The sequence below is a fragment of the Lissotriton vulgaris genome, chromosome 6 (genome assembly GCF_964263255.1).
Source record: "Lissotriton vulgaris chromosome 6, aLisVul1.2, whole genome shotgun sequence".
Classification (NCBI taxonomy): Eukaryota; Metazoa; Chordata; class Amphibia; order Caudata; family Salamandridae; genus Lissotriton; species Lissotriton vulgaris.
In genome coordinates, this window is record NC_141694.1 from 705,172,046 (window position 1) to 705,195,138 (window position 23,093).

Below are 23,093 nucleotides of genomic sequence, written 5' to 3' on the forward strand. Positions count from 1 at the left end.
AATTGACCTTGAAGCTGGAAAACCGGGTTCGAGTCTCGACAGGGATGCTCAATATCCTGTGATTTTGGGCAAATCAACTAATCTCCCTGTGCCTCGCAAAGAAATGAATGTGTCCATCTGTAAAGCAATTGGATCTAAGCAGTCAGCTGGGTCGTTTCCTACATCTCCGGGGACAGGTACTCTTAAGACGTTGGAGCAATCTGCCAAGAAAGTTTTCTCTTCTCCAAGTATGGCATTAAAATCTACTAATGTCACATGCTTGTTTGGGAGGTATATCCATGCCTTAATGGACTTGGCCAAGCAGTTAGCGCCTAAGTTACCAGAGAATGACCATGCTTCCTTTTTGGAGGGTTTGGCAGACACACAGGCTGCGGCCGATCAGGTAATCCAGTCTGGTCTGGATACTGCAGATTCAGTAGCCAGGGTGATGGGTTCCTCCCTGGCTACCAGAAGGCATGCCTGGCTCAGGTCTTCAGGGTTCTCTACGGATGTGCAGGCTACTTTTCTTGATCTGCCATTTGGTCCTAGCTCTTTAGTGCAAAGGCGGATTCGGCACTTCAGAGGTTCAAATACAGTAGAACTACTGCAAAATACTTAGGTCTGCAGTCCCAACCTAGGGGTTATGGCTATAGGAGGACTGTGGTTTTGGGAAAGCGGCTTCCTTTTGAGGCCGTCAGCAGCCTCCACAGCAGCAAAACCCTCTGTACAAAACATACAGAGGAAAGAGTAGAGGCAGTCTGTGTGGTGGCCTCTCGGCAACTCTCTTCCTCCTCTTCCTCTCATGCCCCCACCGCTGGTACCATGAGAAAGCCGCTCTAGATCACCCATCTTGGAGCATGTTGGTCCTGTTGGGGGTCGGGTGTCCTATTTTCTACAAGACTGGAAATCCATTACATCAGATCTTTGGGTTTTGAATCTTGTGGAAAATGGATATGCCCTACCCTTCCGAGAGTTTCCACCTCCTTACCCTCCTCGCCAGGGCTGGTGTTTCGAGGACCATTTGCTGCTTCTGCAGCATGAGGTTCTTGCTTCACTTCAGAAAGGTGCGATAGAGGTGGTTCCGGAGCCGGAAAGGGGTCAGGGACGCTACTCCCATTATTTCCTGATCCCCAAGAAGGTCGGCAGGTTAAAATCCGATCCTAGACGTCAGGATCTTTGATTTTTACCTCGTGCAGGAAAAATTCAAGATGTTGACCCTAACTCAGGTTCTTCTGGCGCTGCAGCAAGAAGACTAGATGGTGTTGATCGATTTGCAGGATGCGTATTTTCCCATTCCCATCCTGAAGTTACATCAGTAGTATATCCATTTTAAGGTGGGGTCCCAGCACTGCCAGTTTGCGGTCCTCCCGTTCGGACTTACTTCCGCGACTTGGGTCTTCACAAAAGTGATGGTGGTAGTGGCAGCTCATCTCAGCCTATCTGGGTACTGGCTGCTCAAAGCAAAGTCGCTAAAGAAGGTGCTGCATCATCTGCAGGTAACAGCATGGCTGTTGTTCGACTTGGGCTTCTCGATAAATGTGCCCAAATCTCACCTGGTGCCCTCTCAGCGAAACCTGTTAATAGGGGCAGGACTGGACCACTACTGTGTGTTGAGCATTCCCACCTCCGCAGAGGATTCTCGACATTCAGGAGATGATTTCTTTGTTTCATGATGGAGCAGTTGTTCCAGCCCTGTTCCAGCCCTGAAGGTGCTATGCCTGCTTTGTCTGTTTGCTAACTGCAAACTGTTGGTCAACCATGCACGCTGGCACATGAGGGCACTCCAGTGGTGCCTCTGCAGGCAGTGGTATCAACACAACGGAGATCTCAGGGAGATGGTCGGATCTCCATAGACACTGCAGTGGAGCTGTTTTGGGGGAGTGTGGAGGGAAACCTGTCTCAAGGGAGGCCATTTAACTTCTTCCACCATTGGCCACACGGTGATCATGGATGCCTTCACTCTAGGGTGGTGTCCTCATCAACCTTTTGGCATTGCGGGCGGTACGATTGGTTCTCAAGGCTTTGCTTCCCTCCCTTTGCGGTCAGTCATTTCAAGTCCTAGCGGACAACACTACCGCGATGTGGTACATAAACAAACAGGGAGGTGTAGGATCATATAGTTGCTGCAGAGAGGCTCTGCTGCTGGTCCTGGGCTCAAGGCCATCAGATTTGTGTGTTTGCAAATCATCTGGCCGAAGTGGTAAATGTGCATAGCCTGTCAGCAATTCTCTGCAATCACTAGTGGAAGCTTCATCCGCAGGTGGTCAATCACATCTGCCAGATATGGGGGTTTCCTCGGTTGGACCTTTTCGCCACTCAGGAGAATGCACACTGCCAGTCATTCTGCAGTCTCCAGGTACCGATGCGGGGACCGTTGGGAGATGCGTTTCAATTGGATTGGGGCTCAACTCAATTACGCTTTTTTCCCATAGCCTTGATTCCTTGGGTTCTGAGGAAAATCCGCCAAGACCAGGCCCAAGTTATACTGATCGCCCCGAATTGGCCAAGAATGGTGTGGTACACAAAGCTTCTTCACCTCTCATCGCACCCTCCTCTCCGCCTCCCTTTCAGGGCAGATCGCCTCTCCCAGTCACTGGGGCAGGTTCTACACCTCCAGAGCCCGCACCTTCATGCCTGGAGATTGAACTGGCCAATCTGAGTTCTTTCTCTCTCCCACAGGATGTGGTGGATGTTATTTTATCATCCAGGGGACACTCCTCCAAATCTGTTTATTTTTCTAGATGGGCCAGGTTTGTGAAGTGGTGTGGAGAGAGGTCCATTGATCCTCTGAAGGCCCGTTTATCGGATGTAGTTCGTTTTTCAATATCCTTGGCCCCAGCAAGGTTGTGCTAGGGAGACGGGTAAGGGCTATATTTTGGCCTTGTCGGCCTGCCTTTGTTTGCCAGACCAGCCGTCTTTATTTAAGTCTCCCATTGACATGAGGTTAATTAACGGCCTCACCAATAGTTTCCTCCCACTCCCTTCATAATGCCTCAGTGGGATTTGAATTCAGTTTTTACTTTTCTGATGGGGTCTCCTTTCGAGCCTCTTCATAGTTGTCCTTTGAGGCTGCTTTCTTTTAAGACTATTTTTCTGGTCGCTATTACCTCCGCCAGGAGGGTAAGTGAGCTGCAGGCTCTTAGTTCTAAGCCCTTTTTACTACTAAAAAAACAAAGTCCCTGGCCCACGTTAACTCAGCAAATGCTCTGTTAGCAAAAGTCTCCTGCATTCAACCAAAAGTGTTTAGCAGATATAATGGAATGGACACAATTGTTCTTCAAATTATTTCATCTTTACGACAACAACCAGCCAACACGTGTTTCGTCACACTGGGAAGTATCCCATGACTTCTTCAGGGCTGTCAGTGAAGCATCAGTGTCCGAAGAGATCGCTCCGCCGGTGATAATTCCAACCCGGCTGGTCTGGTGGGGATAGGACAATAGAATAAAGAACCTTTTGATAGTGTGTATTAAAAAAACAGGAAGTTCCGGAATGCCGGAGACCTCCAAGCTAAGAAGCGGAACGGACCAGATAAAAGGGACCGCTTCTAGAGTAGGCTTGCCGGTATAATGGCGATCCATGTACAGAAGTGCCTGTCAATAGTGGTACGGTGGGTTCGCAGAGGTGAACCAGTGCCTGTCATTTTTCTGCCCCTTTTGTACGGCTTTTGGCTGCCATAAGTGTGGCAGGGTATGCTTAGACGTGAGTCCCTTGCTCACTTTGCCACTGGATTCAAGCAAGCCGGGCTGAAGACGGCTGGGATGCCAGAAACTGGTCCTCGGAAGCTTGTTTCCGGTCCAGGGAAGACATGGCTTGGCAGTTCGGGCTGGACTGTTCCCATGAGGCACAGGGTCAGACTGATTTGCATATAGCCATGTCTGAACTGGGGTGGCAGAGTGGGCTAAAGAACGGTGATGGATTAAACCCAGATCTTTTGACTGGGTGTGAGTGTTTGATTGATTCAGATGCTCCGTCCATCACCACCCCCTTTTTGTACCACTTTTGGCCGCCATAAGTGTGGCAGGGTATGCTCAGACGTGAGTCCCTTGCTCACTTTGCCACTGGATTCAAGCAAGCCGGGCTGAAGACGGCTGGAATGCCAGAAACCGGTCCTCGGAAGCTTGTTTCCGGTCCAGGGAAGACATGGCTTGGCAGTTCAGGCTGGACTGTTCCCATGAGGCACAGGGTCTGACTGATTTGCATTTAGCCATGTCTGAACTGGGGTGGCAGAGTAGGCTAAAGAACGGTGATGGATTAAACCCAGATCTTTTGACTGGGTGTGAGTGTTTGATTGATTCAGATGCTCCGTCCATCACCACCCCCTTTTGTACCGCGTGTCATTTTTCTGAAGCACACCCGCTACAGAATCTTTCCTACGGCGAACCCACCGTACCGCTATTGACGGGCGCTTCTGTACGTTTTTTGCTTCATGGCTTCTATTTCATTTTGTTACTTATGCTACTACTGCGATATTTATTGACAACAATATTTTAACAAACATGGTCATTTGCAACGCATAGCTCAAACTTTCAGTAATGCGAGAACTATTGCAACAGCTCCGAAAAATTTATTGCGTTGCAGAAGAGCATATCGTGCCTGCAACAGCAGGTAGGAGAAAGTCCTTTAAGAAAATAGTGCTCACAGAATGTAAATAAGACATAGGCTTTACCATGAATGGTGGCAGGGTAGTCTTTGGTCACATCTGTATAGCAACGGATGTTAATAATACAGTGTTTAAATATGGCTCCTACTGGTATAATAAAGGGCACCTGTATAGGTCTATCAGGTCAGAGTCTCCAGGGAGTTGTTGCTGTGTGCGTATGTGACTGAATTTAGTGTACTCTAGGCCTTTGCTGTTAGTCTCCTTCCAAGTGCCTCAATAGCCAGGTAATTGCATATTCGTGTTGTCTGAGGTTTATGTTCAGAGTTGTGTTGTAATGGCTGCTGTTGTAAGAGGTAATTGGGGTTTTGGTGCTCTGTTAATGCCCACAGCATTCTATTTACTGGTGCGTGCTGGGTGGATGTTTAGTCTGCCATTTGGTGTGGCGTAATGCATTGATTGTGAACAGTGGCGCTCGTGAGCTTGGTGAGGTTCAAGTATACGATGCCATTGCAGTGAGTTAAGAGTGAAGTGCTATCTAATGTGTTCCACTAGAATTTATGACTAACTCAATTACTATGATTTATATCTGCCCTTCCTTAATTTCCTGAATATAGATACTATGTGGCATGGTCTGTTATGTTATTGCTTCTAAACGTTATTCAGACTTTTTGGCTGGAATACCTTTGTAAAGTAATGCAGCTCACTCCCATTTTCCCTCTTCGTGGACACCAATGTAAAATTAAGCAGTTTAGAACTCAGAATTAAGAAACTAAGAAATATATGTGACAATCCCATATCTTCATGCTTACTATAAAAGCAAAATGTTTTAAGAGGCCTCGGTTGTTGACCTATAAATGAAGCACACAAAAAAATTGCATTAAATCTAATGTACGTCAATAAATATGCCAGCTTCTTTCAAAGATGTCAAATTGTTAAAAAATTATAATCCATCACCAAACGGCAATAAAAAAAAGCTTAGGTATATGAAGGGCTAATTCAGGAAAGGTGGTGTGGGAAAAGTTCAGGAAAGAGGCGGTATAAGTTAAAAGCCTGTGGGAGTGAGTTTTAAGTCATGGTGCCCTTTTCCATGATAAAAGCTGCATTCCAAGGAGGGCGACTGGGAGTCGGAAGGCAGCCTATGCCCACTTCTCACTATGTCACATTCAAACCTCTTGGGCAAGCCTCTCCTATAGAGATATAATTAGGGCTGGGCGTAGTTTGCGAAGTAGCGCTATGCAAAGCTACGCAAAGTGCACTTCGCGCTACGCGTAGCACTATGCGAATTGCGTAGTAGCCTCTTTGCACTGTGCAAGAAGCCGTTTTCAATGATTGCACAGTGCCGGATGCTTGTCCGCACTGTGCAATCATTGAAAACTGCATCTTGCACAGTGTGAGCTGTAGTTTTCTGCTGCTCGAGTAGATTTTTACTCGAGCGGCAGCTTTCTCAACGCGGACTGGTAGTTTCTCATCACGAGCGGTCGTGACCACTCGCAATGAGAAACCTGACATCCCCGTATTGAGAATCTCGCCAGGGGGTTTATTATCCACACTCGCGATCAGCAACTTGATGTTGCTGATCACGAACGAGGAAAAAGTTTCGCTGGGATGTCATTTTGCTTGCTCGCGGTCGCCAACTTGACGTTGAGGACTGCGAGCAAGCAAAAAATTACTGCTGCGCTACGCGTGTGTGCACTGTGCTATGTGCAGTTCGCATAGTGCGAAGTAGCGGAAACTTCGCAAACTACGCGAGCGTAGCGTAGTGCTTTGCCCAGGGTTAGATATAATTACAAGAGTGCCAAGAACTCTAGACTGAGATCTTGGGGGCTAATTTGTTTCCTAAGAGCTTCTGTGCTTCTGGCCAGAAGGACATATGGCTTTATGATAAGCGCTCTGGCCCAATAATACCCCTCCCTCCCCAGGCTCACTGTACATATTACTGGAAATTCAGACAAAGAAATAACTTAGGCCAGCTGACACGCACACAGCCCTCTGCAAAGTGTACAGCGAGTCCAGAATAGGGAAACATGAGGCATGGAGAGGACAGCACAGGGAAGGCAACCGCCCGCCATATTTGTACTGGTATATTTCTAAATATTGTTCAGAATAGCATCTAGGCCAGGCATACAACATTGTTTTTTAAATAAACCACAGCTTCTCCCGTGAATACGGTGCACCCAAAGGCACATGTGTATTTAGCAAGTATTTCTCTACTTCTGAGGGCTGCACCAGCATAGTATGAGAACTCTTTTAGCTGTCGTTAGTCAACTGACTGCCCCAGGAGAGGGTATCATATCTAGACCATCAACGGTGAAACTGACAACTGATCTCTCCAGGAAATGTTTGTGGGCTATGATGGGGTGGATGTACTTTTACTGCGACACCAAATAAAGCAAGTCTCTCTCCTGTAATCCAACATTGGTCAGAAACTGAAACTTTGTTAAACAGACAAAACAAGTATATTTTGATGAATACACCATGGGAGACTTTAGGGGCAGTAAAAATAAAACCTGCTCCATGCATGAACCAATTGCACTAGTGACAACAGAGAGGTGTACGTGTGGGGTGTTTGAGACCTCTGAGCTTTACTAATGCCCACCAGACAACCCTGGTGTTATTTGGCTATGCTGTGAAGAATGTAGAACACAACCCGACTCTAAAAGTGCGTTCCCTTTGTTTTGAAAGAGGATCAGCAACACTTGCTCCTTTTAATTTAGCACGCATTTCAGCTGCAGTAAATAAGCATGGAAAGCAATGAGCCGTGTTGCCTACCAGGGGCCTTTTGCGAGGGGCGGGAGGTAACGCAGGAACTTAGAGCCACTGCTTTCTCCTGGACCGTGGCCATCGGGGTATCCAGCAGTGTTCTCGGCATAGGTTGCGCTAGTGTCTCTGTTACGCCTTCGGAGCGCCCCCCGCAGAGCGTGCAGGGTACATTGGTATAGAGCAGCAAAAGTGGATGATTTTACTTCTCACAGTACTTCGGTCCTCGGCTGGAGGAGGGGTTGCCATCTGACATCATCTCGGCAGTTTATGATTAAGCGGTCTGCTTCTTCAGAGCAGTGACTCTGCCCTGATTTTAACAGTTATCCATTAATAAATAAAACCTACTGGGGGAAGGTGGGGTGGCGAGAGGCCCGTGTTTTCTAATAAAATTTTTTTTTTACATTTATTAAAAAATAATGCAAACAAAATACGTGCACAGAAAAGGGAGAGGAGGAGGTAGGACGTGTGGGGCTGAGAGCAGAGCAAAGCCGCGCCATCTTCAAGGTGGCATCGGAAGGCAAGGGAGCAGAGGGTCCATTCAGCACAGGAAGCACTGGCAGCAGGCCTCGTTGTTAGGCGGAAGGTGGGGCCGTGCGAGGCCCGTGTATTTTAATTAAAAAAGTATTATTTATTACCAAAAAAACAAAGACACCATGCATTTAGAAAAAGGAGAGGTGATAAAAAGACAACAGGAGGGGGCGGGAGCAAAGTCAGCATGACAACGGGTGGCACAGAGCTTGGAACACAAGACTGAAACTAGAAGACAAAAACCCGAGGCATAAGAGAAAGTAGTGCGCAGACACTATATACGGCCCATGGTGAAATAATCCAAGTAAGAGGGCCAGCCTGCAGGGCGTGCACAAAGCAGCCAAAAGGCAGGGCAAAGGAAAGCCGTTACCTACCAAACCAAAGGAATTGTGAAAGGCAGCCAAAGGAGCAAATGAAAGTGATGGGCATGGCAAATTCACCCAGAAGGAAATACCACATGTCGTGAGACAGTGAATGCGTTACCTAGGCTCGACCTAAAAATGAGGCAGGATCCAGGTCCTGTAGAAAGCCGGAGAACTGGCATGAGGTTTATTGGAAGAGACCAAAAAAAAGAGCTCCTGGATCATGAAGCCCGTCTGTACCACCGGCAATGGGGTTTAGATGAGAGGCAAACCAATGATGAAGCATGCCATCTAGACAAGGGTTTGTGTCCTTTTTAACTAAGCATACTCAGAAAAACGGCAATTGTAATCAGTGGAAGTACGTATACATGGTACTGGGTTCTATGTCCAAAATGTTCTTTATGATTTTTGTAACACTCATCCTCTTCAGAATTCCAGTGGTCATGGAGAAACTCAAGAGGCTGATACTTCGAAGAACACCTCCAACCCTAGTATCAAGTACACAAGGATAAGGTAGTTCTTAGAACCAGTCTAACGTTTCTACATAGGGAGTCTTACCTTCAATAAAGACCATTACACACCTTAAATCTCAAATGGGCACTCTGTGTATTACAATGGCAGGACAAAGTCCTTCCACAAGATTAACCAGCTCTTTGTAGCTTTTGCTAAACCACACAAAGATCACCCAATTTCCAAGCAAGACATTGCAAGGTGGATTGCCAAATGCATCCAGACTTGCTGTGCCAAAGCTACTGTTGTGCTCACCGCACCTTCCAGGGGGCACACTACATGTAAGCATGGCTCATGGTTTTCCTAGGAAACGCGTCACCAGCAGACATCTGCAAAGCAGCTACCTGGAGTTCGCCACACACATTTAAGTATTATTGCATGGACATACTAGCCCGATAACAGGCTATAGTTTGATAGCTGGTATAAAGAACATTATTCCAAACATTTGCATCCTCTGTTGGCTAGCCACTGCTGAGAGGAAACTGCTTTACAGTTACTGATCCTCAGCATCTTTATCTACAACCACATTTGCTGCAAATGGAAAGTAATACCCTGAAAGCATCTGTTCCCAGCATTTAATGCTGTAGATTCCCATGCACGCATCCTCCTTGCCTGGAGCTTGCAACAACATCAATTTGTTCTGCCCTTTTCAATATATACCAGGTTACAATACACCCGGCACATCATTGGAGTTTTACTCTACACTCCACTTCCCCCCTCCATGTGAAAAATAGTCCCCATGCGCATTGTGGAGTAATGGGGGTTTTTCACACATTTCATAACTCAATGCTTCTTAGAAGAAAATCTAATTTTAACGTCGGAGCCTAATATTAGATTTCAGGAGTATGCAGAACATTCAGGAGTCGGCAGATTAATGCTTACAGAATAAGTGACATTTTCCTTATTGCTTTCAGGGTATATTAGTTCTTCCAAAATTAAAGCCCGAATTTGATAAACTTACAAGCTGATACTTGCCTGCCATATTATTGCATTTCCAAATGTATATCTGGAGCTGATACTTGAGTGATAATCACTATCTTATTGCTTTCCAGCCAGGACCTTGGCCTTTAAATTTGATGTAACATGTCTGATATCTGAACCTGAAAGGTTTGTGTAACATAAGTTGATAGTGTTTCAGCATCTGAACTCTACCTAGCTCTGCTGTTTACTTTTTGACATTAAGACATTCTGTGAAATTGGTTTATTTTTCCATTTTGATCCTTTTAAAGATATTGGTAGTCTTAACATAAGACTGAGAATCTACATGGTAGGAGAAGGTTGGAAAAAAGAAATTATGGGAAATGTGTAATGAAGATAGAATATATACAATTATAGACCATGTACATTTCAGTTGATGAGCTGCCTGCTTCACATGTGGCTTTTTAGACTTTGTTCAAGGAACTTGTGCTGAAAGGCACAATTTGCCAGCATTATGTCAAATACATGGGTTGGAGTGAGCCTCCTGCGCTTCCAGGGAATGTCGGTCTCGACACACCATGGACATACTGGAATATTTTATGAGACAAACATTGCATTGTTCTTACATAGTGTTTCAATCCATTTACATTTTATATGGCTTTTGAAACAATGATTTTTATTACAAATTTAATGTGGTTCGCTTCTGTGTTTCTGAATTTGTTTACAGGAAAAGCAGGAATGGTGGTGGATATACATTGCAGACAGAAAGGAACAGTCCCTTATTTCTATGCCATTTCACGTGTGTACACTTAGAGATGAAGAGGAGGTACGTAATATGACAAATATCAGTTCATTTAATTGCTCTCACTCTAAAAGCTTACATTTTATTTAAATGGCCATACATGCACATGTAACTCAGTTTTTTGGGAAATTCCGTTAGAAATTTTTTTTTCTTTCTTCAGAGTGTTCAACAGTGCTAACGGTTTATTGGTTTAAGTACCCCTATGCAATCTCATGTGATGAAAGAGCTTTTTGTGTTGTGAAAAGCATCACCAAAAACCTGATATTTCTGAATTGATACCATAATAGCTTTCCAAGTGCAGTTATAACATTTCTACCTCCCGTTTAAAATTAATATCATAGTCTTGTTTGGTAATGTTTGAATTTAGGAGATTTGTCTAAAAGAGTGAGGTTAGACTGATTTGTCCACTTGTAACGTGAAGTTCCCAAAGTGCTTTTATTTAATATTAAGAACTTAGAATATTGCCATTTTAGCTAACCTAACTATACCAATCTGATTCCAACATGTCTAAATAGATGTAAGGATTTAATGGGGAAGAAGAGAAAACGAATTATACTTCACACACCTTGGGCCTGTTATATATTTAAAAGGGCATAGTTGGAGTCAGTGAAAGAACCACCTGCAAGCAACTTGTGTATCATTTTACAATCATTTTAAGATTTGTTGAGTCTGAGCTACCTGCTCTCTTTTGTGGTTATTGTTTGCCTGTACTCCAGTGAGAACTCACTCTTCCAGTCGCTCAGCATATTGGAGACTTACGTGGGTAAGATTTGAGATGTGGTTGTGCTCATGGAAGATACGATTTAGCTAGCAGATTACCCTCTAAGCTTGTGGTCAGACTGCATCCATCTCTTTTGAGACCAGAAGACTAACCTTGGCTGGTGTGACAGTGCTACCAAAGTCCTACACTAAGTCCAAGTCCAGTGTATCAGATGTTTATGCCATGGCAGCATAGTACTGAGGCATACCTTCACAATTTGGTAAACTAGAACCAGAAGTGACCAGAGGTTGTGTAGCTTTACAGTTTTTTTCCCTTTTTTTTTTACACAAAGTAGTGCAGGGTCAAAAATGACGGGCCAAAACCTTTTCATCCTTAGATTATCCAAAGTGGGAGGGGGTGTGTTGGGTTGACACGAATGACTGAATTGCATACTATCAAGCAGAAGTCCCTGTTGTAGCCTCTGAATAAGTTACAAAATAATTTGCAAAATAAGGACCCTAAGAATAAAGCTGGAGGTAATATATTGGTGTCAATTGTTTGAAATATCCCAAATGTATGCTGGGACCATTGAGATAAGCAAGCTGCCACAACAGTTGGTGGTACTTATTGCGTCTCATGGCATTGAAGGCCAGAAACAACGAAACAGTGCTTAGAAGTAATTCCCTTTAACACTTTAGTTCCCATTTCTGTCCCACTGTAATCATGATAGCTAAAAAGGAATGGTTTCAGACCTGCAATCCTAGTTCTTTCTCAGGGAAATCGCCATTGAAATTATAAGCACTGCATAGTCCCGCCCACGTGCAGGGATCCCGGAGCACTTCTTTTCAATATATATATTCTTAAGTGTAGATGTTCGCCTTCCTTCAGTAAGGCCCGGATAGGCACTTAAGTTATTAAATGTTTTGCAACCTATAAATGAGGCTGTATTGGCCAATTGCTTGAATTTGCATTTAAAAAAGGGTTACTATATCATTTATAAAACCAGTAAAAATGTGCTGGAATTGTCTAATTTCTACTACCAAATCTCATTCACAAGTCTTTTTTTTAAAGGAAAGTGGTGAAGAAGGTAGAGGCCAGTGTAGACTTATAGGCTGCAACTCTGCATGCAGATATGTAAAGCGAGTCTGTGCCTCGGCTCACATCCCACCAGTATCTCATCATGTCCAGTAGGGTTCAGTTACCTCAGTACTTTTTTTCCGGCTCCTGGTGACAGGATCTTGGAGCACTGAGCTTGGCCTTTTTTTTAAACTTTTTTCTTCAAAAACTTCTCAAAGTTTTGTCAACACCTTTATTTGATGCATTTCAACATTCCCAGTGTTTGTCCGTAATTTGGTACAATACCATTATTTTTTTGTCATTTTGAGGGAAGGGCAATGGAACCTTTAAAACTGGTAGGGGTTGGGATCTTTAGAATACAGTGTGAAATGATGTCTACTTATTAATTCAACCATACGTGGACTAAATTGACACACACACGTGATAAAACATTTTTTAAAAAGCAACTGTTCTGGCTTGCTCGTTTGAATTTCTAATAGACCATTTGAAGAACCTTTGATTTGCTCTTCAGGACGTTGCTTGAAACATATGACTTTTTTTCCCTGCAAAAATTGATCTAGAAATTATCCTTGCAAGCAGTAGCTATATCTAATCCTGTCCCTAACCTGGGAAGCAGCACATTCTAGCAATGCTGGAATGGGGCAAGAAATAAGAGACCAATATCACACAGAACATCAGTTAGAAAAAAAATGTTCCACCTAATGGAATAAGCAATCTTGATGACGACCTCTATCCTTTTGTCAGGAAATAACCAGTCTGAAAGAAAGCCTGTAAGCATCCAGGCTTGACTGCATAAGTACCTTTGTGGATTTGTCGGTACTCTACCTAGTACCCTGAGCGCTACTTCTGCATGCCGCGCTTTATACAACATGGCGCCCGCACCTGAGACGGACGCTTTAGCAACTTGCTTTAGCAACTTGCTTTCACTGTAGTTGCATCCGTATGGAGGCACCTGCCCTCACTTCGGAACTGCGCGTTCGGGCCTCAAAAACGCTGCCTGATCCAAGAGTCAGTTACCTTTGTGGCAGCGGAGCTATGAGTAGGTCATCAGCCAGACTCGCGGTCTACACACAGTGAAAATTACTCTGTTGCTGTGATCCACATTTGGCATTACAATTTGTGCCTGTGTTTAAGAAAAATAATTGTAAATGCCCACAGTCTTTGTTATCCTTTCAGGTGGCATGACTCCAATGTATGTCCCTTTGCTACCCATTGTTGGGGTGTAGTAGTTCTTCCCCCCGCCCGCACAACCCATGGTAAGCCCTGTTGGTCTATCTTTCTGACATTCGTCCATATATTGCGCATTGGTGCTGTCATTTTACTTTTCTGGTTGTTGGGTAACACTCGTCCTTCAATTGCGTTTGTCTCTTTGTTTGACTATGTTCTTATGACCAACTTTTTTCTTGTGGTCAACTCCTATGTATACCTCTCAGGTGGAGGTGCACTCAGCATGCTGAACATGAGAGATATAGCATGCTCATGAACATATGTTCATTGTTTGTTTCATTCCTTTATAGGTCGGTCTATCAACTCAGAAGATATACTTTATACTCCTGTGATTCATTTTGGCTACAGGTCCTAATATCTGGCACTCGTTACCGACACACTTTTGAGTAGCCCAGTATCCTGGTCCTGATAAATTGCTGTGATAATTTCATTGATATTCAATAGGCAAGAAACATTTTGACCTTCACGTATCCATCTCTAGCCAATCTTTGTCTTTATTCATAACAGAGGAACCCAGATATTAAATTGGTTTTTGGGTTTCCCTTAGTTATTTTTAACTCTTGTTACACCAGACTACTCACTTCATCACATTTACACTGTACCTCACATTCACATTGGCAGAATAATCAAAGGAACTCTGGCAAAGAACCCCTCTATGGGGCCCGTTGGGCATTGCAGTGATGGCCCAACGAGGAGTTGCCTGATGATTAAGCATGTCCCCCATCTTGGTGTGTGGGGGCCCTTAATCCTGAGGGATCAGATCCCCTCATCCAACACCTCAGGTCTCCCTGACCGCCTTTTTTCTCTTTCTCTCCATTAGGAACTGCATATCTTTCTATTGACATTACCTGATTGGGGGCCTGTGTGGTAGACCTTTAAATGCCCTCTGTACAGATTCATTTAATTTACTAACCATGTAAAGATGGAAGGCATAGTTTGCTTTGCTGGAATTTGATCTCATGATCGAGATGCTACTGTACATTTAGCAACAGTCATTTATACACTGAGCGATCTTGCCAGGGTGCTGGGTACTCTAACTTCTCAGGGTTGTTCAAAATGTCCTTTCTGATATTTAATCATGTAGCATCAAAACTTCTCGGTATACCCGTCCTGCTTGCGGAAAAGCACTAGAGTATACAAAAAAACAAAGGATTGGAATCTTGAATTAATATCAACCACTGGTAAGTGGGACGGGAATGCCCAGATGTGGGGCCCCTGCACACTGTGTCACTTGAATCAAGCTATACCTGGCTGGTGGGCCCGACTAGGGTTGCTTATGTTCTGGTTCAGGGAGGACCTGGCTTGGCAGTTCCGACTGGACTGTTCCCATTGGAGTAGGGCCAAGACTGATTTGCATATTTCTGGGTCCAAACTCAGGTGACATTGTGCAAAATAATGATGGGTTGGGATGCGGCACAAGTAATAACCAGTGGCTGAGACTAGTTCAAACATTTAACCATCAGTTTTTTGACTACTAATAATAGAAGCACACAAAAGCAAGGAACACTAAACTTGTATAGAACAAAGGATTAAAACCTTATAATATGTGAATGATAAGGTTTTGAGATGCTGGACATCACTTCCTCCATCTCGTATAAAGCCCTGCCATTTTGGAGATTATGTGCAGCACAGTTCATAGCATACCGTGCTCTGTATTTAAAAAGTGGTGTTCCTCAGGTAGCAGCCGTATACAACCTTTCGACAGATCACTTGAGAGGGGAACATGCAAATCACTGTTAATGATTCCACAGCAGTAATCTTCATGAAACTAGAAGCTTTTACTAATTGCCCACTTACTGGGTGTGATAGGATTGCACCCTTTGGTTGCATGCACTTTGTCTAGTTTTTTATCTGGTAATACCCATACTGGAGAGCTCAGGGGAAGCATTAAAAAAAACCTACTTAAAATATCTGTCTTAGTTGAAGAACATTGCCGGAAGCAGGCAGACAAGCTGGTTTCCACATATATTACTCAGTGTTAAGTATTTATTTCCTGAACAGCTGACTTCAGACAGCAATAGAATTGATGTTCCAGCAGTTACTACTGTTTCATTGCCTTTAAGGGTTGCCTATGACCACCCTGTGTAAGAGGGTAATGCCCCGGGCAGCTTGAGTGTTGCGGGCAGCAGCCTCCCCCGCTTTTACCTGCCGATCTAGGGGCGTCTTCTGACGCTGCCCCCCCCCCTCCACACACACCCCTCTTCAGTAGGCCACTGCGGGGCAGCAAATAGAAAAAATCCCGCCAGCAAACCCCCACCCACACCCCTCTTTTATACAGCTGCAGCGGGGCGGCAGACACTTGGACCACCACGGGCGACCAAAGTGCTTGCTACGCTACTGGCCATGGTTTTAATGTTCTCGGTCTACTGATTGATTTGTATATAAGCGACTAAAGGTAACCATCAGCAGTTCTCTATTTTGCTCCAAAAATAGATATTTTCTAGGCAATATTTATGTGTGAATGATTATTTTTTGTCACCCACATCCTTGTAAAACTGAAGAGCATATTCTGATTTGGCTAGTCTAAATCTGATTCAAGTCCATTAGTCAAAAATCAAAATGTCTGCGGGCCGAAAACTTGTGGGTAAAATATTTAAACCTATTTTTAAGTAATCTCCCATGAAAATGATCATCCTGCTATCACAGCAGAACACACCACCATGTCTTCATCACCACAAGCGCACCATATTTTTAAAAGAGGCTGCTCAGCTTTTTTTTCTGGAAATTAATCCAGAAATTCTCATAACCAACAATCTGGGTGTGGTCAGAAACAGCTCAGTGCCTTATGCCTTAACGATAAAAACTCCCCAAATCTTCAATGGGAGCCTGTCGTATTTTTCTGTCCTACAACCAAGCAAAACTCATGAATTCCTATTGGTGGAGTTCCTTTTTATATGTACAACTAGCAGCCCGTCCCGACGTTGTCCGGGTATGAATTGCTGCCGGCCAGTAGTATATCGTTTTGTAGGATTTCGTTTTGATAGCATTTCTTATCTGTGACAGGCCTTTGAAACGCTCTGATTCACAGTGCACTGCTGATGCACTTAAGAATGCGCGTTCAGTAGTGTGTGAACTCGAGTTACCCTACTTTATTTTTCCTTGCAATATTATATAGCGCAAACTCGACAACATGGCATGAGCACAATTTACATTACAGAAGAACACATTCATTTGTGGTAGGCATGGGGAGACAAAGCGATTTGCCTGCAATCACATGATGTTGAGCTGATACCGAGATTCGAACGTAGCTCCCCAGCTCTAAAGTTCGCAATTCTAGAACTTGTGGCGGGAGGTGTGTCTAAAAGTGTATGTCGGTGCTGGACATCAATGAGAGAGACCTGTGCATTTTTCAAATCAGTGGTGAAAAAATACGAGTATGTTGCTGGAGATGTGGGCCGCCGTGCCACCAATGTGCTTACCGGGGGGAGGGTAAACACCCATTATTCCGCAACTTTCTTTCCGCATACCATCACTCCGCATACTTTCATTACGAAAGTACCATGACTCCGCAATGCCATTATAACACATGGCATTACATTTTATTTGCTTTTACCACGCATACATTTACAACGAAATTCGTTGTAAATGCATGAATGGTAAAAGCATGGTTTTTTTAATGTTTGGATAAGGTAAGTATCGGTATAGGGGTATATGTTTTGGGGTACTGAGGTATATGTTTTGGGGTGTTTGGGTATTTTAAGGGTTCAGATATAGTTTTGGGTTATGGGGTACAGGGGTAGTTTTAGGGTTTAGGGATAGGGATGGGTTTTGGGGTACAGGGGTTTTTAAGGGTTCAGGGCTAGGTTTGGGTTTTGGGGTACAGGGGTATTTTTAGGGTTCAGAGGTAGGTTTGGGTTTTGGGGTACAGGGGTATTTTAAGGGTTCAGGGCTAGGTTTGGGTTTTGGGGTACAGGGGTATTTTTAGGGTTCAGAGGTAGGTTTGGGTTTTGGGGTACAGGGGTATTTTAAGGGTTCAGGGCTAGGTTTGGGTTTTGGGGTACAGGGGTATTTTAGGGTGCAGGGGTAGGTTTGGGTTTTGGGGTACAGGGTATTTTTAGGGTTCAGGGATAGGTTTGGATTTTGGGGTATAGGAGTATTTTTTAGGGTTCAGGGCTAGATTTGGGTTTTGGGGTACTGGGGTATTTTAGGGTTCAGGGATAGGTTTGGGGGAACAGGGTTATTTTTATGGTTCAGGGCTAGGTTTGGGTTTTGGGGTACAGGGGTAGTTTTAGGGATAGGTATAGGTTTTGGGGTACATGGGTATTTTTAGGGTTCAGGGCTAGGTTTGGGTTTTGGGGTACAGGGGTATTTTTAGGGTTCAGGGCTATTTTTAGGGTTCAGGGCTAGGTTTGGGTTATGGGGTACAGGGGTATTTTAGGGTTCAGGGATAGGTTTGGGTTTTGGGGAACAGGGTTATTTTTATGGTTCAGGGCTAGGTTTGGGTTTTGGGGTACAGGGGTAGTTTTAGGGTTTAGGGATAGGTATGGGTTTTGGGGTACAGGGGTATTTTTAGGGTTCATGGCTAGGTTTGGGTTTTGGGGTACAGGGGTATTTTTAGGGTTCAGGGCTAGGTTTGGGTTAGGGGTACAGGGGTAGTTTTAGGGATAGGTATGGGTTTTGGGGTACAGGGGTATTTTTAGGGTTCAGGGCTAGGTTTGGATTTTGGGGTACAGGGGTATTTTTAGGGTTCAGGGCTAGGTTTGGATTTTGGGGTATAGGAGTATTTTTAGTGTTCGGCGGTAGGTTTGGGTTTTGGGGTACAGGGGTATTTTTAGGGTTCAGAGGTAGGTTTGGGGGTACAGGGGTATTTTTAGAGTTCAGGGCTAGGTTTGGGTTTTGGGGTACTTTAGGGTTCAGGGGTAGGTTTTGGGGAACAGGGTTATTTTATGGTTCAGGGCTAGGTTTGGGTTTTGGGGTACAGGGGTAGGTTTTGGGGAACAGGGTTATTTTTATGGTTCAGGGCTAGGTTTGGGTTTTGGGGTACAGGGGTATTTTTAGGGTTCAGGGCTAGGTTTGGGTTATGGGGTACAGGGGTAGTTTTAGGGTTTAGGGATAGGTATGGGTTTTGGGGTACAGGGGTATTTTTAGGGTTCAGGGCTAGGTTTGGATTTTGGGGTATAGGAGTATTTTTAGTGTTCAGCGGTAGGTTTGGGTTTTGGGGTACAGGGGTATTTTTAGGGTTCAGAGGTAGGTTTGGGGGTACAGGGGTATTTTTAGGGTTCAGGGCTAGGTTTGGGTTTTGGGGTACAGGGGTATTTTTAGGGTTCAGGGCTAGGTTTGGGTTATGGGGTACAGGGGTAGTTTTAGGGATAGGTATGGGTTGTGGGGTACAGGGGTATTTTTAGGGTTCAGGGCTAGGTTTGGATTTTGGGGTATAGGAGTATCTTTAGGGTTCAGGGCTAGGTTTGGGTTTTTGGGTACCGGGGTATTTTAAGGGTTCAGGGCTAGGTTTGGGTTTTGGGGTACAGGGGTATTTTAGGGTTCAGGGGTAGTTTTGGGGTACAGGGGTATTTTTAGGGTTCAGGGCTAGGTTTGGGGGTACAGGGGTATTGTTAGGGTTCAGGGGTAGGTTTTGAGGTACAGGGGCATTTATAGGGTTCAGGGCTAGGTTTGGGTTTTGGGGTACAGGGGTATTTTTAGGGATAGGTTTGGGTTTTGGGGTACAGGGTATATTTATAGGGTTAAGATGGGTTAGTATTTAAGGGTGTTGGGGTATTTTGAGGAGTACGGGTTGGTTATGATTATGGGGTGCAGGAGTATTTAAAGGGAGCAGGGTGGGATTAGCACACGATAAAAGACATGGTATGAAGGGCGGAACGTACCACACGCCCCCAGCGTTTTTCACGCCCCCCCAGCACACGCCCACAGCACAACGCAGACACGCCCACAAGGGACTACTTTGCTGGTACGGTTCTTTTACCTTTTAAATGTATATGGTGGGCGTCTGCATAGCCTATGTCCTTCTGCTGTAACTGCCCTTTCCAACGCTGTATTGGGTGTTGTGATTGGTGCTGTACTTTTTGAGTTTACCCGCCTCAAAGGTTTAGGCTGTCTCTTTATATTATTAGTATGGATTAAAACGGTCCCAAAAAACTATGCTCAGTGATTGTTCCCTGAGCTCTAACCACACCCCCAGACTCCTGCTGAAAGCCATAAACATGTAATTGGACCATGGATCTTTAAAAGGACGAATACAATGAGGCATAGAAGTTTGATTGAGTGTGTTTGTTTTAAAATTCATTATCTCAGTTATGGTTATAAATCTCCTGTTTTGGCCACCTGGCATGAAATTGTGCAAATGTAATTTCAAAAGTGATTTTCCACAGTACTTCGAATGTGTAACAGGTTTTATTCTAATTTCGTCTCCCAGCATTTGGATTTCTTGAAAATAATCATTCTTAAGTCAGAATCTCCAATGTGTTTTTAAAACTTGTTGGTTGTAAGCATTGTGTGCTCCTGCATAAAATGTGTATACTGATGTTATTAACAATGATAATATTTCAAATTAATATTGTATTGCAGGTAGAACTGAAATTTCCTGCTCCAAGCAAACCTGGGAATTACCAATACACTGTGTTTCTGAGATCCGATTCATACTTGGGTTTGGACCAGATTAAACCATTGAAGGTAATAATGTCCACTTTGCTGAATTTAATATATAGGAGTTACCCCTCTGCAGACTGAAGTTTAAAAAAATTGTTTTAATTTCCAGTTTAGTGTTCTTTAAAATCCCCGTTCTGATGGGTACTATTAAGTGCAGATTCCTCGCCTGTGAATATTCCCCAGGCCTCTGCCAGGATTTATAAACTTTAAAGCAGTACTCCTGTACTCAAGCCGGTTGTGTCATGTGGCTTCACGACAACTTGGTTCTGCTCTGAAAATGAGTGCAGCTGCCTTTAAGCAACCCATGTTCACGGACATCAATTCTTTTATTTTCTGCACTTTCTGATGCAGATCCAGAGTTTCTCCTTGGTCTTTCAGACCACACATTTTCAGTGTTCAAGGGAAAATATCACCCCTGAAAGCCCTGAGACGGTGTTCAAACCTTGTAGGGACTGATGCAAACCGATATGTGATGGACTCTCACAAAGTATTATTATGGTGTCTGGCGGTGTGGATCTACTTTAGGGCCTCTGAAGACTGCATCCAGATGAATCTGAAGGCCGTTGGGGACCATGACACCAAGATTTATAGCCCAACACTAGAAGACTCCATGACTGGACCGATCAAAGCTGAAAGGAAGGTCCCATTCCTGCTCCTGGAGTTATTCCCAAAACCAATTGTCTGGGTGGAAGTCGTAGAAATAATATAAGTTGAAGGAGAAATCTGCTGCTTCCTTCGACTCTTTGACTACAGGGAGGGTGCCAGGGCATCAACATGCCTCCTGGACTCACTCCCAATCTCCACCAGAGCTGATTGAGTTTGGTCCTGATGCATCCTCCAGTTTCCGTGTTTATAGGTGACATTGCAGCAAGTAGCGACCTTCCGAGATGCCATGCTGAGCATTTTCAGCACTGTTCCAGCTCCCTCTGACATCCCTTCTGGCCCCAAGGATCCTTAGGGGCCTCCAGTCAGACTTCCACTGGCTCGTTCGCCGTATGCCCTTCCGTGGAGGCTCCAAACAGGTTTCCCCTAAAAACATCCACAACCTACAATTGCCCGCACACCCAGGCACTCTCAGATAGGTCATTCCAGAGAGTCATATAAGGGAAATAATTCAAGAAGGAGAGTAAAGGTCACTCCCCAAAACCTGCCCTATTACAGCTACCAAACCCTGACTTACCACTCATGCCCGTGATTACAAAACACCTGTTGGGGGTTATTTGCAACAGTTCCTACCCATTGGACATTATACAACAAGGTTACTGCCTGGAGCAACTACACCTCCCATAACACTGTTGTGTAGTTTCCACCCCACGGAAGGAACTGCACGTTTGTGGTCAGCATAACGGAGATAGTACCAGACTGATTCTACACCCCAGCCCTTAGGATATGTGGTCCTATAGGCCAGCTAGCTCACAGTGCCACCATAAGCACCCCTAAACTTTTACAGGTAGCTAATGGTTCCTGCAACCACCAAACATCACAACCCTGATCTCTCCCCCATGCCCCCTGGAATCGTAGTAACAGATCTTGCACCCTTTTGCTCAGTCACTCGTGCTTTCCTTTTCTCCGAGAAAAGATTCAAGGAATACATCCTGGGAGGTTTTCAATATTTATAGAACCAACTTAATTCTTGTACAGAATAAATGTGCTGCAATAATCAATAGAACGAAACCGATGAAAGTGATTAGAAGCACCAAGACAGTGACAGGATAAAAAGCTCCACCATAATGCTAATACAGTCTATGTATGCAGACATATACAACAGTATAAAACAATATAGCATTCTAACCTAGGTGCCTAGGGCATGTGTTTGGCCAAGAATCCCGTACTGGATGCTCCAACCCTAATTACCTGTAGGGAAAGAATGCAAGTCCCAGTCTTGGTCACGAGCTGGACACTCCTGCCTACATATCAGCAAGCTGCTTGGCTGAAGCTTCAGCATGTAGAGACCTAATCAATGACAGCAATGGGCTCCTCCAACAAAACCTGGAAATGCTTGTTTATTTATAGTGAAAGGCAGCCTTGCGAGTCCTGTGCGAACCAGCATTTTGGTATATAGATAGTCATGTTGGTTCGAGGATAAAAATAGAACAACATTTGCACAATGTGAGTTGAGGCCTTGTACGTGGAGTTCAAGGAGTTGTGATGTTACAACTAGTTTTTCAAAAAGTCAAGAAGGAATCCCTGGGATATGTTTGTTAGTCCGTAGTATCTATACCCATACAGTTACACCATAGTACCTGGATTACAAGTTACCATAGATCACTGTTGAACGGGGCGAGATGTGTATAATGATTCCCACAAAGAAAAATATTTGTTAATCTAGTTTTTATTAAAATAAAAGGATCGTTTACAGTAAAAATACACTCATTTAAACTTTCAAAGGAACTTTCCCTGAAAAGTAAAAGTTAATCAATAAAATAACAATAGACAATATGAAACAATAAAACATATAAGTACATTGCATATCACAGACTCAAAGATTATATTACCAAAAACAATACATAGCGTAAAGCAAAAAGACCCCTATTAAAACGGTGGCACTTGGATATTATTACCACTATGGATTTCCAGATCCACTAGCTACAGATGGCATATACACTACTACACACATGTGACAAGAATATATGTACATCCAGTGTGTTTGAGCTTAAAGTGGATTCTCCTATAGAAATGCGTCGACGCGTTTCGGTGCAATACACTCGATAATGTGGCACCTTCCTCAGGACTTCTTAGCAGGGGTTTTCCATACAAAAAGGGCTTCACTTTCCCTGTGTGAGGGGCAAAATAAAATCATATCAGAGTCTATTAACCCTGGGTATATATTCATGTTCTCGATAATCACAATTTTATGTGTCTCAGCGGTATTCAGGATAAGATTGTCAGTTAAGTCACTATACAGCGGTATCTGGTTACTTGAGTATCTAATATTTATACACATTTAGTGGATGGCATCTGCAGTAAATACTTAAATCACAAACTCATCAATTAATTATTGCAGCAGAAATGTACCTTTTTTAT

At 44.0% G+C, this 23,093-nt stretch overlaps 1 protein-coding gene across 1 annotated transcript in view; it reads left to right on the forward strand.

Moving 5' to 3' along the window:
- SEC63 (SEC63 protein translocation regulator) overlaps positions 1 to 23,093 on the forward strand; it is a 611,233-nt gene that overhangs the window by 564,483 nt on the left and 23,657 nt on the right. Inside the window, exons 19-20 of the mRNA XM_086926685.1 lie at positions 10,388 to 10,486; positions 19,989 to 20,093. Of these exons, the coding sequence (XP_086782811.1) occupies positions 10,388 to 10,486; positions 19,989 to 20,093 (204 nt within the window). The remainder of the gene's footprint in view (positions 1 to 10,387; positions 10,487 to 19,988; positions 20,094 to 23,093) is intronic.